Genomic DNA, 14109 nt, shown 5'->3' with positions numbered 1-14109 from the left:
CCTTTTTGTCAAAGTCACACCAAAGAATGCAGATTTAGAAAAGAACCTTGATTGGTTGTAAACTTTTAATCAGACAAAACAATAAATAAGAACAAATAAATACCAAGCAACGCCTCCATTTCCACTAATTGTGCTTTCAAAGCAAAGGGGGGTTTGAATACAAAATGTGGAGAGATCCAGTTTTTTTTTTTCATTGTTTTTCATGAGATGTAAATTATTCAGTCAGCTTCCCACCCAGAGAAGCAAGAAACTCTAAAGAAACAGACAGAGGGTGGTTCTCAAACATATGTATATACTGGTATGTCTTTTAAAAAAAAAGGTAAAATGAGTTGAATCTGCGGTTGGTGAAATGAAGGTGCAACAGTGGTTCATTGGTGCGAGAGTTTGAGCTCCATTTTTTTTTTTCCAGCAGCACTCATCAGTCAAACCTGTGTGTGTGAGTGCGCACACTACACGCCCTTCAGAGAGGAAACCTTCTTTTTGCGAGCGGCCAACATCTCGTAGAAGGGGTCCTTGCTAATGGCGGCTCTGCAAGGCACACGGAGGACACTTTAATAACGCAACTTTGTTTTAGAAAACATTTTATGAGTGTGAGGCGGGTGGCGTTACCAAATAGGGTTCAACACTGGATGAAAAGCCAACTGAAATGGAATATGCAGTCTTACTAGGCCCCGCATGACATTTATCACCTTGTCCGACTACCTAATCATGTATGGAATCCATTTTGGCTAGTTTCCAAATATGGTTCTCCCTGTCCTATAAGAGAATTTTACCTGCGCTGCCTTATTGTGGGACAAGTGGAGTACATTTTGGCTACTGTTACCAAATATTTTACCCTGTATAAAATGGCCATCAGAATTTCAAATGAGATCCTCCCTACGCTCCATTCCATTCAAGTCACATGGTTCGACTGCCCTATTATGAGGCATGTGCTGTCCACTTTGGCTTAAGTTACCAAATGTGGTTCCTTGCCCTACGTATCACAGTTAGCTGCAGTAGACTCAGCACAATTACAAAAACACGGCAAAAAAGTCTCACTTGATGCTGTTGATCCATTCATCCTTCTCCTCTGCGGTGGGGGCGGAGATTCTGTAAAAAGTGTGGTTGCCCTCCACGACGCGGCCGTCCGCCTCCGTCTTGCACGCCTTGATCACCTGATCTCTGTGGTCCGGGATGAAGAGCTCAAAGCAGTTCTTGGGAACGCGACAAGAATAAAGAGCACCAGTGAGCCGTTAGCAAACCGCATCCAGCGTCAAAAGTTCAAACAGTTTACCGGCTTCTTTGAGTCATCGACTTCGCGGATGCTCAGATTTTCCAGGGGAATGATCCCTCTGGGCTCTTTGTCCTTTGTGGCGAAAGTAAGAAAATATTTCGTCATGACAGTACTTAATGTTATTGTGGCGGGTTAAAGTACACTTACTGTTGTGAACTCAAAATAATAGAGGCAGTTATCTGTGAGGATGAACCAGCGCCTCTTCCAGGTCTTTACCCGTCCACCTGTGGACAAGTAAGGCGTGAGGATCCTTGATGACAACTTCTGCTGTTAAAGCAGGTTAAAAAAAGATTTAGCTGCAGTTAAAAAAAAAACAATAGGGTCAGGGGATCAGAAGCCAGCGCATTTGTCAGATGAAAAGCACAGCGTGGGAGACAAGGCGTGTGACGTGGTTTGTGTTCTAGCGCGTGAGCTCAAAGCTAATGTGCACACACAGCGGTGAGAGGAGGCGAAGCGGTCGGTGCATTAAAGCCAAGTTGGACGGTACTTACCTCCTGGTTTCAAAAGAACAGAGAGAAGAAGAAGAAAACAGTCAACCTTTTTGCCCAACGCTCACATTGACATGGTATCATCAATGAATGTGAGTCCTCCCTTGGGAGAGGCCACTAGGAGGCGCTCTTGGCAAATGCGTACCTAGTTTGAGCAGCCAGCCCTCTCTGTCGGGATTGAAAAAAGTGTGCGTGAGGTCGTTGCCGTCATCCTCCGGGATTTTAAAGGGCTCGTTCTTGATGCTTTCAAACAGGTTCTACACACGGAGAGCCAGGCGATGAGTTGACAGGAGGAGAGGATGCTTTGCAATCACGTGTGGTAGCAAACCTGCCGTTATGTCAACGAGGAGTATTGCAAGTTTTTTAGAAACTCCGACTGCCTGCGAGACCATGAAGGTGCGTGAGTATGATTTGTGAATGGATGATCGAGGATTGGACGGAGGAAGATCAGCTTGACATTGAGCGAAATACTTGCCGCATTTAATGTTCATTTTCACATTAAAGGGGTCATTGATCGATTAGCGCTTGTCCTCATTTCGTCTAAGCAATGGCTACAGTATCATGTTTGTCTTTTCACTGTTGCACGACAGGAGTTGGTGAATTTGATTTGATGTGAGAATTCAGAATGTTCGTCAGCGGATGTGTTTTTTTTTTAGTACGGCGTTTGTACTTTTGTTATATTTGAGGTTCGTGTTGCATATTTTGCAAGCGAGTGTGCCACTTTGCCACGACTACTTCTTGATTTCAGGGAGGCATCTGTGACGTTAATGCCAAAACGCGTGACTGGCGATTTATCAACTTCAAGCTATAATCATCAGTAAGCAGCGGTAAAGTCAAGCCGTCATCCACTGGGTTCAAGCCCTGCTCTGTAGTACAATGTAATTACGCCCATTGCTACTCTCCCCACTTCTCGATTCAGTTTTTCACGACAACAGCCACTTTGCACAGTAGAAATCGACAACATTTTGGAAGTTGAGGGAAAGGAAAGTCTCTCACCCGGAGAAGCTCGTCTGGCAGGTCTCCACCGTCGTTAATGCCTCGATTCATGGCTGTAAATCTCTGAACGGAGGGCTTGTCCTTCACGTTGGGGTTGTGCAAACTGGTGTTGAGCATGATGACGGCAAAGGACAACACGTAACACGTGTCTGCGGGTAATTAAAAGTCCTCGTTATTTACAGGAGGCGAGCCATCAGAATTCTGCGGCTGAATATTGCCCACTCGCCTGTGCTCTGAAACACGCCGGGATTGCAATGGCAGTAGCGCCGGGCGAAGGCCTCCATCATGCGGTCGATCTTCTGGGCCTCGCCGGGGAGTCGGAAGCTCCACAGGAACTGGCGCAGGGCCTGGACCAGGTTCAGGTCCGAGAACTCGTGCAGCTGTAGGAAGGCGTGCAGCACCTCAATGTTGAAGTCGTCTCTGCAACACAGGCACAGGTTTGTCAATGGATAGATCGAGGGTGGGCGACAAATGGCCACCTGTCGGGAAAATTGTCTGGAGGAAGCGACCGGAAAAACACACACCTCTCTCCGAGGTAATCGCCGATGGCTGTCTTGTTGAGGCCCTCGCCCTTGTAGAGGAAGCGTGCGATGTCATCATTGGTGTTTTTCAGCAACGAGCAGTCAATCAGGAATTGGATCCCCTTGTCGCAAATTCATAATTAAATTAAAATGTGGGTTACCTTTCAAATGTTTTCTTACTGACTCTCTCAAAAGACGATTTTCCCGAATTTTTCTTGGTCTTTTTCTCTCACCTTCTTGGGGTCCATGTTGAACTTCTTCCGGCCCATGGTCATCTGTTTATTCCTCTGCATGCTTTTCCTAAGGACCCAGAAAATGACATCAGCTACAAAAAGGTCATAATAAGGTAACACTGTACACAGAGTTTAGTTTTGTTTCTACAGAAAAAAAAAACACTAACGCAAACACAATAGTAAAGTCATGATTAGAGTAAATATTTAAACAGTGAACCCCCACTATTTAAATAGCAAAAAAAAAAAAAACACAAGTAACTGATGCCCCCCCCAAATGTTTACAAACCAATCGTACATTATCCTGAAAAATAAACAGCTTGTAGAGAATTTTATCTGGGGAAAAAAAGTGTGTCAGAGACTCTCTGTAACATAGGCTAATAACCCAGGCTAAACTTGGCTCCTCCCTGACATAAAAAAATCTTACTCCCTCAGTCAAGACTATCACTTCAACAATACTTCTGTAACGCCATAGAAAAGTAGAATTCTAATAGCCTACCAGAGCTGTGGCGCCATCTTGAGGCATCTTTGTTATTACAGGACGAGCACAAGTGACTAGATGAGTTTGTCAGTTAATAGCTGGGGGAAAAAAATTTAAATATGGATCTGCGAACAGACAGAGTTCGCTGTACTTTAAGGCAATAAATTGTTAGCCTATTGGCATTATTGCCCAAGTCACTTTTGAATGCTTCCAAATAATTAAAATAAAATTTAAAAAATGAGGACCGCCGTGGACAGGATCAAGCCCTTAAATTTGCATGCATATCGGAATTAAGTTGAGTTTTAGTCTATTCGTGGCCTCTCCCATGAACCAGGAACTAACCAGCTGACAAATAAGTAGACAAAATGGTGCCCTGCATTTTTTGGGGGTCACATTTCATAGCCTTGGTGGAGGTCTTCACTCACACGCACAAATGTTTCTACAAAGACTTCTTACCTTTCTTCGGTCAGGTCCAGGTTATCAATCTCGCTGGTGACCTCTGCTATCTCATTCTTCAGCCTCTGAGAGCATAAAGGAAAGAAAAATAGACAAAGCTTCCCAACACAGATGAGTGCAACCCTCCAACGCTCTCACTCTCTCTCTGTCCCCACAAGTCTTCGGTGGGAGCCGGAGCACCTGTTCTCGGGTCAGCCATGCGACCTTGCTTCCCCTCTCCTCTGTCCTCACGCTCTGACCCACATTCGCGAGCCTGCTCGACCAACCCCCCCCCCCCCGCCCAAAGCCCCCCTGACACTTGGCCCAGACTGGAGCAAGCAGGGACAAATGCAATGATGAAGAATGAGAAGAAAAAGAGGATAAAAAAAAATGAGAGAATGGAAAAGATACCAAAAATAGGATGAGGAATGCATCCCTGATTAGAAAATGCCCAGGCACAATCCTCATCTCGAGTAAATAAGTCCAGTCTGGACTCCTCCACATGCGTCTCCATGGTTACAACCGCCACCCCCTGCCTCCTCTTTATAAAGCAACGGCGTCCCGTGTCTCCATTACTGGAATATTTGACGGCCCATTGCCCATTTGTCCCGAGGGCGCGTGGAAGCAGACAAGTGAGGTTCAAGAAACATGTCAATTGGGGGTGACTTTTTTTTTTTGTTTTTTTTTTTTTGTGTGTCGTGCTTCATACTGTATCACATTACGCAGATCCTTTAAAAGTGGTAGGTTGGAATTCAAACAACAATTCCCAAATTAAAACAAAATACTTCTCATCTCAAACAAAACCTGACAGCAAATCCCTCAAGACTTCAGTTCCGTGCGTGTCGCAATTGCAATTTTGTGCTAACTTCTTTTATCACTTATACGACATGTTAGTAACACTACTTCAAACATCGTTTTGGGCTCAGAGTGAACCATTTAATTTTACATTCTTTTCTCTGGGGAAAAGGTAACAGGTCCAACCTACGCCATTACTGTTATTATCCGGTCTGTGTGGAACATCAACTTTAGCAGGGAGCCACCATGACAGTGTGAATGTGCATCAGTGTGTGTGTGTGTTTACTTGTATGTCCTGCAGAAGCTCCTGTTTTCTGCGGCGGATGCTCTCCAGCTCCTGTCTCTCCTCTGGACTGAGGTCATCGGGCACTGAGGGCCAACAAGAAGGCGTAAATACAACTATCCGACAAAGGGATTGATCTGGGTCGCTCTGGCAACAACATTTTTGAATCCGTTATGACCCACACCCACATCCGGGCAAGACAGACGCACGCATGCACCGTCTGAAGTTGCAGATTCCCGACAGAATCCAAATTCGTACAATAGAAAGCCAGCAGTTGTTATCTAACCATCTCGCAACGCAAACCCTGAAGACACAACATGACCGAGCTTAAATTAGCTCCGTCTTGTTTGTGCGAGTGTCACTTTGATCCTGCAATGGCGTTCAGTACAGTCCCTAGAATGATTATGCTAATAGTTTTGCCTCGAGATCCAGAGGGCCGGACGCTCTCAGCTGGCTAAACGAATTCGCCGTTACATCCCTTCGAAAAAAAAAAGGGCAAAGTCACCGCTCCCAGACAGATGCATTTAACTAGACTGCAGTTGCTCTTATTACAGCCCAGGACAAGAATAACAACGCAGCGTTGTGAGCAGACAACAGCGCTAACAATTGATTGACATGGTCACATTTCAAATAACATCCGAAGTTATAACACACACTGGCAGAAGCGACGAGAGTCACTCAGTGCGTGTTTGTGTTTTTTGCAAGAAACAGGACCCCTTGTCATAGCGGCCAGCTGCATGGAGCGTGCGACATCACACAAACAATGTTAAAACACGCACACAATCAATTTGACAAATGCCAGCATTCAAGTTGCGAGTCAAAGTAACAACAAGCCACCCGTCACTTCTTACCAGTAAGAGAGGATATATATATATATATATATATATATATATATATATATCACTCATCAATCCGATCCGATCCACCAGTTTTAATTTTATAGTTGATAAGTCCACATTATGGCCTTCGGTCCTTTCTTAAAGTTACAGATGGTCTCTAGTTAGGAACTCGAGTCCAGATCAGACGCTCGGTCCAGCATGGGAGGACAGACTGATGTGCGACGGCCAGAGAGGGGCAAAAGCATTTAACACATCACCCTCCCCCAATAACTCCCCCTCCCACTACTCTAGTCTATCTCCTCCCTCCCAGTGTGACCTTCGAGTTGGGCATCATGAGCCGAACGTGGAATTTGATTTATTCGGCATTCGTAAAGCTGCTCACGTCCTGAAGCAATGGAGGCATAATGGGTTTCATTATTCAGAGGCAGTTTGCCGCCTAAACCAGTTGCAAAAGAAAGAGGAAGTTTAGTCCGTGTTGTTCTAACAAAATGTCATGCAAATAAAGAGTGATGTTTGAAGTACAGTAGGACATCATTCAAGTAAAAGGGTAAATATTGCTTGAGCTGCAACACTAACTGCTGTAAAATGAATTGCATTTTTGTTTAGCGTCGGCCTAACCTAGACCGTGTTACAAATCATTATGCAAATTACGTTTTTCTCAGATTTTTAGTGATAAAAGTATTTTTTTCAAAAATAACAACATTGTTTTCGTCAAAATGCAATGTTCCAAATTATGCAGAGCAGTGTTTCAAGACTTTTATAGGTTGGAAAGAACTGAAACTAACCATTCGCTGAATTGGCGGCATTCGGAGGTCGTATTTCCTGAAAATCAAAAGCTCTTATTTGATTGCAGCTCCGCAAGTCTTGCATTCATTGTGTGGTAAATTGCACTTCTTTGTAAGTTCGCAATACTTGATAATTTAGGTGTTCATATTGTGTTCATGTTTTACTCAAGTGATCAGAGCAGCTTTGTTAAAAGTTACCTTAAAAGTGACATTTTGCTAACAGTCTTTTTCCACAGTAAAGTTCCTATGTCACAATTTATTTTTGAAATAATCTTTGATGACCTTTTTGTTGTTTGTTTTTTTTCACCAGATTTTTTTTTTTTGCAGTGGAACGAGGAGCCCTGACAGACAAAATGTTGTTGTTGTCAACACATGCCAACAGCCGCAAATTAAACTTGCGCCGCCCTCTCGGCCCGGTCCAGTCTCCTCCAGCCTTACCCCATTGGGACTGTCGGTGGCAGCTGACCTGGGACCTGAGGCCAAGTGGGTTTATTTGGGAAGAAAGGAAAATGATGCTCTTGGTCATCTCGCTCCACTCATAAAGCGCGGATTGTCCTTCGCGACGGCAGCTGGCCCCGAGGCTGACCAGCTCGGCCGGCGTGATATAATCCAGTGGTTACGGTGAACTCCCTCCGGAGACTGGGAGGCATTCATCACCAGAAAGTCCAATGTGCATTCAACTCAGCACAGCAGACGTGGCCAGAGAGAAAGAATGAGGAATGAACTGGAGCTGTTTTTGGATGCAGGGCATATGGATGCAGGACAAAAATAATACTGCTCTTTTCTTGTATATTGAACAATAGGGATATTATTGTGACTGGCATATACTTGTTTTTCTTTTAATTTCCTGTCAAACAGAGCTGCACCAATACTGTTGACCCTGTGTGTTCTTTTTCAACTTTTTTTTTGGCACCATAGAAACAAGGGAACATTCATTGTTTAAAAACATTTTTTGCTGGGTGGGATAGTATAAATATTAGGAAGACACAACATCAGAGACACCTGCAATGAAAATAGTATTACCTCTTAGTTGCATCATGAACATTACATTGTGTTCATTCCAGACTCGTTTATATTTTGGACCATATATTCATTATAACACATAAACCAGACTGGGTGTGTGTGTGTGGTCAGAAAATCAAAATATTATCCACTGTCGGTAATAAATGACTGAACCAAGATTGATAGACAAACTTAACATAACACCAACATTCATTAAACGTCACACAAAGTCCTGATGTCTAAAATATCCTTTAACGACGTCAAAAAAAAAAAGTCTTAAAATGGATGCTCTGGTTTAATGGGCTATTAAACGAACACGGAACCTCATCTTGTGTGGCCTAGGTCCAAGTTGACTAATAATGGCTCGCTTGTGTGGCCATAAAGAGCTTTTATTGCCACAATAGGAGACAAGTTATACTTACTAACCAACTTAGATAAAACGCGAATGATGCGCTCGCTGGTGTATTGTGAATTACATCTAGTTAGCTGCTAATTAGCACAACTCGCCGAGCTAACTTTGGCTCGCTTAAATTAAAAGGACCCCCGGGGCAACTTACCGACGCCGTCTTCCGACTTTAAAACCATGTTCGCGTCGCTGTTCAACGGCCCGCAGGGGAAGCGAGGCCCAAATGGAATGAGAATATACAAGTTTGAGTAACTTTAAAGGATAAAATAGGGACCTAAAGTAGAGCTCGGAAGGGGTGAGAAAATGACAACTGGATCTATCGGGTAAAACAGCCGGTGTTGAGGCTCGGGGGGAGTGGGCGTGACTTCAGTAGAGGCAGCCAATCAGAAGGCGGCTGGTTTCTAGTCTCAATATCTGACTGGAGGAGAGAATTCTCACATTAAAAAATGAACAAATAAAAACAAAAATTTCATGTCATTTTGGGTCATGGCACAGATTGTCCAGAAAGTCTCTTTACAAATAAAACAAATATATTACAAAAGGAAATGATAAGACACATCCGTGGAAATTATTACAAAAATTAAGAATATTGTAGTTTTTTTCCCCCCATTATAATTAACATCGTAACCACTAACCACACACCGAGTTTTCCAGGCAATGAAATGATAAGCTTGACTGGCCGAATTTCCAGAGCATAAGAACCACTTTGGCACTATTATTGTATGTCAAAGCCAAAAGGTAAGCAGAGCTGCAGCGTTAGCACAGATTAGCTTTAGCTGACAATGTTACCACTCCCATTAGCTCCTGGTGGAAATGTTACAATAATATTGTTGACATGGAAAGGATGGGGCTTCTGGGTCATTGAATTGTGTTTGGTGATGTCATGCGCCACACACACAATTGTATTTCAGTGGCTTGGTGATGAAATGCCACATTTATGAATTATAAGACAATTGAATGTCTATGGGCGCATTTGTGGTGGCAGGGGGTATGCTTAAATTAGCTGGTGGTGGCTTAGCCCACTGTAAACAAAGGTGCATTAATGTTGTGCAATTCACAGATAAGTGTTAAATAACAGTGTTAGCTTATGAAATGCGGCACTTACTTGATTGCGCCGTGCAGAGTGGTGGCCAGGAGGGTGTTGTGTTTGACAATGTGGACATGTGTCACATAGAAATATATCAAAATAAACGGTTTTGCATTGCAGTTTGAGAGTCAAAATTCGCAAATTGCGCCTCAGTCGACATTCAACTTTCCCGTTATATTGTCGTATTATAACTTGCTTAAGGTCCATGAGATTAACCTGTAACAAAATGCTCCTCAAATGTTCTAAATTGCTCATCAAATGAAGTCAGTGACTAGCAAAATTGCTCGTCAAAGAAAAAAAGTTAATTCAAGCCTTGTAGCCAGTTAAATAGACTGCTGAAGTATACGCACATATGTATTTACCTATTTCAGCTGATGTTTTATTTATTGACATTTTTATCTATTTAAGAATGTTTTAAATATTCATTTACAATGCATCTGAATGGGTCAACACATTGTTTTTTTTGGAAATGTACTTTACATTAGGTACAGCTCTAGAATTGATTGCGCTCCAATACACTGTATCAACTTCATGCTAACATGTTTCTATTATTGTCCCATTTCTCGTGTAGCTATACAAGCTCAATGAAGTATGGGAAATTGCTCAGTAACATTGAATACTTCTCTGACAGAGCAAATGAAAAAAAAAAAACAATATTATAAAGTCATTTTCTGTGGGGGATGCAGCTGCCATATTGGATGTGTTTGGATGGAAGCAAACAAGCCAAAGAGCATTGCAGCTGTGCACTTTACTCAGCCATTTTGGACACGCTAACAACAGGATATGCTCAGGATGGGTCAAAGGAAGAGCTCAGGAACTCTGTAATGGCCTTTTTCCTGAATCAGATAATCGACATGGTTACCCTATCAAAAAAAAAATGAGATTCAATACAAATCTAACCTCTGAGTGGAGGGAATTTCACTTGATTTTACTGTGCAGTACAACAAGATGAAATGACAAATAATCGGCACACCATCCAGGTCCACTAGAAGTCTTCGTGTCATTTCGCGTGTGTCCCAAATGGAGTTTGAATGAGGTGAAATGACACACAGGCTATAAGGGCGAGAGCGGTGGGCCGCGGTGGAGATGATATCACCCGGGCACCCACTTGAGAGGAGGATCCATTCTGGACCGGAGAGGGTGACGAGTGTGCGTCACGCTCTCGAATCGAGCCCACCATCTCGCGCACGCAGCTTTTTGTCTGACTCATGCGCGTGTGTGCGTGCGCACCAAAATGGCAAATAAATAAATGAAATAAAACACAGCATGGCACGCACAAGCGCTCTCAGATATCACCACGGCAACGGCTGCAACATGTTGCCCTGATATTTACATGAGGGATGGAGATAAAGTCTTATTACATTCATACTGAGGACAAGTGTTTGAATAAAATGTCTAATTATTTACAATTATGTGGAACTTTCAAGTGGACATTACATCCCTCTTATAAGTTTTAATAACATGGGTTTAAGAATGATTGTTTTGACGCCACTCGCGTGTGATTTTTATGTCACACTTAGCTTTAGGAATGTTGGGGATTCTTTTGCTATAATCATTTTGAATAGTGAGCAGGATCATTTTGATCCACCAGTGTGTGATTGTTATGCCAGACATAGATTTGAGAATGATTGTTTTGATTCACAGGTGTGTGTGTGACTGCTATAGCAATACAATATGCCTTGGACAATTGTTTTTTTTTTTTTACTATTGCACTAGTGTGTGCTTGTTATACCGCACATAGCTTTGAAAATTAGTTTTCATTGAACAGCATGTGATTGTTATCCCGCACATGAGAATTTGAGAATGATTGTATTACTATTGAGAATTGTAATTTTCAACATCGATAATGCTACTTTTGATTCACCGGTGCGTGCTTGTTTTGCCGCAAAGATTTGAGAATGATTGTTTTGACTACACCGTTGCGTTAGTGTTAAACCACACATGGGTTTGAAGGTGATTGTTTTGACTACACCAGCATGTGATGAATAAGCCACATTTGAAAATGTTTGCTTGAACTCCTGAAAATGGTTTTGATTTACCAGGGTGTGATCCGTGTCCCACATAGCTTTGAGAATGATTGTGTTGATCGGACGTGTGTGTGATTGTTATGCCGCACATGGTTTGAATGACTCACGTAACCCTAATATGCCACACGCAACTTTACATGTCAACCTATCTACAGTATCTATAAAGTAAACAATCACTGACCTTTAGTCGCAGGAGCAGCAGCTGATTCCAGAGCTCTCACCGTCGGACACAGAAACGCCTGAAAACTGGAAGCGCACAATTCGCTGACACTCCCCATAACGCAGTCCCTGTATGGTTGATGACTCCAAAGTGTTTGAGGCTCACAGCACCATCAGGATTTGATTCCATCCACTGACACCAGCAGTTTGCGACAGACTCTTACAAAAGAAGCATGTTCTTCTTCTTCATCATCATCTCACTCTCTCGCCTCCCTCACCACCGCTCACACACTTGACCTGAGTCTCAACATCCACGCACACACGCTATCGCAGAGACACCCAATATGACACTTAGAACAGTTGCTCAAGTATTATTGGAAGTGATGGTGACAAATGGGTGTGCACACATGCACACAAACTGTTTCTCCCACACGCGCACTAATATACGTATATACACATTCGTGCAAACGTCCACACATGTACACACGGCTATTTTGATTTCAGCCGTGGAGGAATTTACTTGCAAGAATTTCTGCTGTTCCTGGGTCAAAGTATGCATTTAATTTTTTACGTTGGGTCAATAAAATGTAAACAGATAAAAGACATGAAATTATAAATGAATCAAAACATTTCATTGCATATAAAGTGTGAAACATTTTGATATGGCTTATCCTGGGTGACTAAGAAACTAAAATAGACATTCAAGTTAAAAAAAAAAAAGAAAATCATTCAAATTAAATGCTTACCCTAAGTTTCTTTGCCATGCAATTTTAAATAAAATAGAATACACTCATATCAAATAAAATCTCAAACACTGCTTACGTCAGTCAGTTACGAGTGCGAAGAAATTCACCTTGTATTTCAGGGCACTACTGTAACATTTTATTTATTTTTCCCAAAATAAAATCTAAAGTAAAATAAAAATAAACATATATACTAAGTTTCTGTGTCATGCTGACGTTCAATTTCCCTTGCACTCCATTTTTGGTCCAATAATAACTCTCCTTTTCCCTGCAGCGCTGACCTCCTTCTGCTGACCTCTCTCTTTCTCTCACTCTTGAACTTTTCTGCCACCAGACCTTTCACCTCTTCCCCCCCACAGATGTTTTTTGTTTTTTTTTAAATTATGTTTATTTGCACAGCTACACGCTTTCCCTTCCCGCTGCTGTATGGTAATATTGGGAACGTGTGTAGGCGGTGAAATGCAACCAGCCTCGGCCCGGTCATTTGCATGCAGCTAAAGACAACAAACCAACATTGTGACTCATTCGGAAAAGTATAGGGAGGAAAGTGTACACTAAGTGAGTGTTTACTTCACTTTTTCTTCAGAGCAAAAGCAGCCTAAAAGAGTAAGTGTCTCCTTGGAGGAATTCAGAGTTGAAAGGCAAGGTCAAAAAACAAGGATAGATACTGTGAAATGTGAAGTGATGAGAATCCACTTTTCCATCCTCATCTTCCATTTTGTCTGCAAATGTATCTAATTCAAGAATGAAATACAAATAAACTATAGGCGGACTTACGAGTGATACATATCTCCGGAATGGCAGAGGTTCACCTCTAAAACACTATAACACATATTATTTATGTATCAGTGTGACTGATACATGATATTAGGTAGTTGTTTTTTTTTAATCGTGTAAAATACCCGTATCAGGACTACGTTGTCAATTGCTGAGCACAATCCAGACAGTAGACGATTTTACCTCGGTTGGCCACTAGAGGACGACAGTCCACAGATTTCCCATTGGAAAAGTTTTACATTAAAAAAAACAAAATTAGCTTTACCAGCTAACTAATACTATGATACAAAAGTCACGCTTACGGTTGAACTTGCATGCAAACTTAGAAACCCCATGACATTTTTGAAACATGAGTTTTCAGCGTAAAAATCAGTTAAAGGAAAAAACAAAACAAAACAAAAAAAAAAAGCAGGACGTTTGACCCATTTTGCACGTTTGTGAAGCTAGGGAGTAAACATCCGAGGCCAAAGTAAAATGCAAGATCACAAGCTGCTTGGCATGCAAGCGCACACAAGCACACGCAAGCATGGACTCGGGCACGCACGCACTCACATACCCGCGTGCACAAACAAATTAACGAAAAACGCACGCACGCACACACGCACACGGATCATTCACTCGCACACCCACGGATGCACAAGTACGCACGCGAGCACGCGCGCGCACAACATTAGCAAGAGTAAGATAAATAAATAAAACAACTTGATGTTATAAAGACAGGAATGAACAGAAATGACAAAACCTGCTCCCTGGGCTGGGCTGCACATTTTTCAAATATTTTC

General features: G+C 42.4%; 1 protein-coding gene across 2 annotated transcripts; it reads right to left on the bottom strand.

Moving 5' to 3' along the window:
* Positions 1-51: 51 nt before the first annotated feature.
* cyth1b (cytohesin 1b) lies at positions 52-12034 on the bottom strand. Of its 2 annotated transcripts, none has more exons than XM_086015830.1 (12): positions 11830-12034; positions 5506-5588; positions 4446-4510; positions 3512-3578; positions 3282-3400; positions 2984-3177; positions 2758-2906; positions 1907-2018; positions 1421-1497; positions 1274-1345; positions 1039-1193; positions 52-528 (listed from the first exon to the last, which is right to left on the bottom strand). In XM_086015830.1, exons 1-12 carry the CDS (start codon positions 11924-11926, stop codon positions 450-452), a joined length of 1269 nt encoding a protein of 422 aa, XP_085871956.1. In that variant the 5' UTR covers positions 11927-12034; the 3' UTR covers positions 52-449. The 2 variants fall into 2 exon arrangements, with proteins under 2 accessions (XP_085871956.1, XP_085871957.1); XM_086015831.1 differs by lacking the exon at positions 11830-12034 and adding an exon at positions 8686-8901.
* Positions 12035-14109: the final 2075 nt, after the last annotated feature.

This window comes from Filicampus tigris, chromosome 19 (genome assembly GCF_054856515.1).
Source record: "Filicampus tigris isolate MCC_2025a chromosome 19, RoL_Ftig_1.0, whole genome shotgun sequence".
Classification (NCBI taxonomy): Eukaryota; Metazoa; Chordata; class Actinopteri; order Syngnathiformes; family Syngnathidae; genus Filicampus; species Filicampus tigris.
Note: the sequence above shows the minus strand (reverse complement) of the source record. Positions and strands in the feature narration are given on the sequence as shown.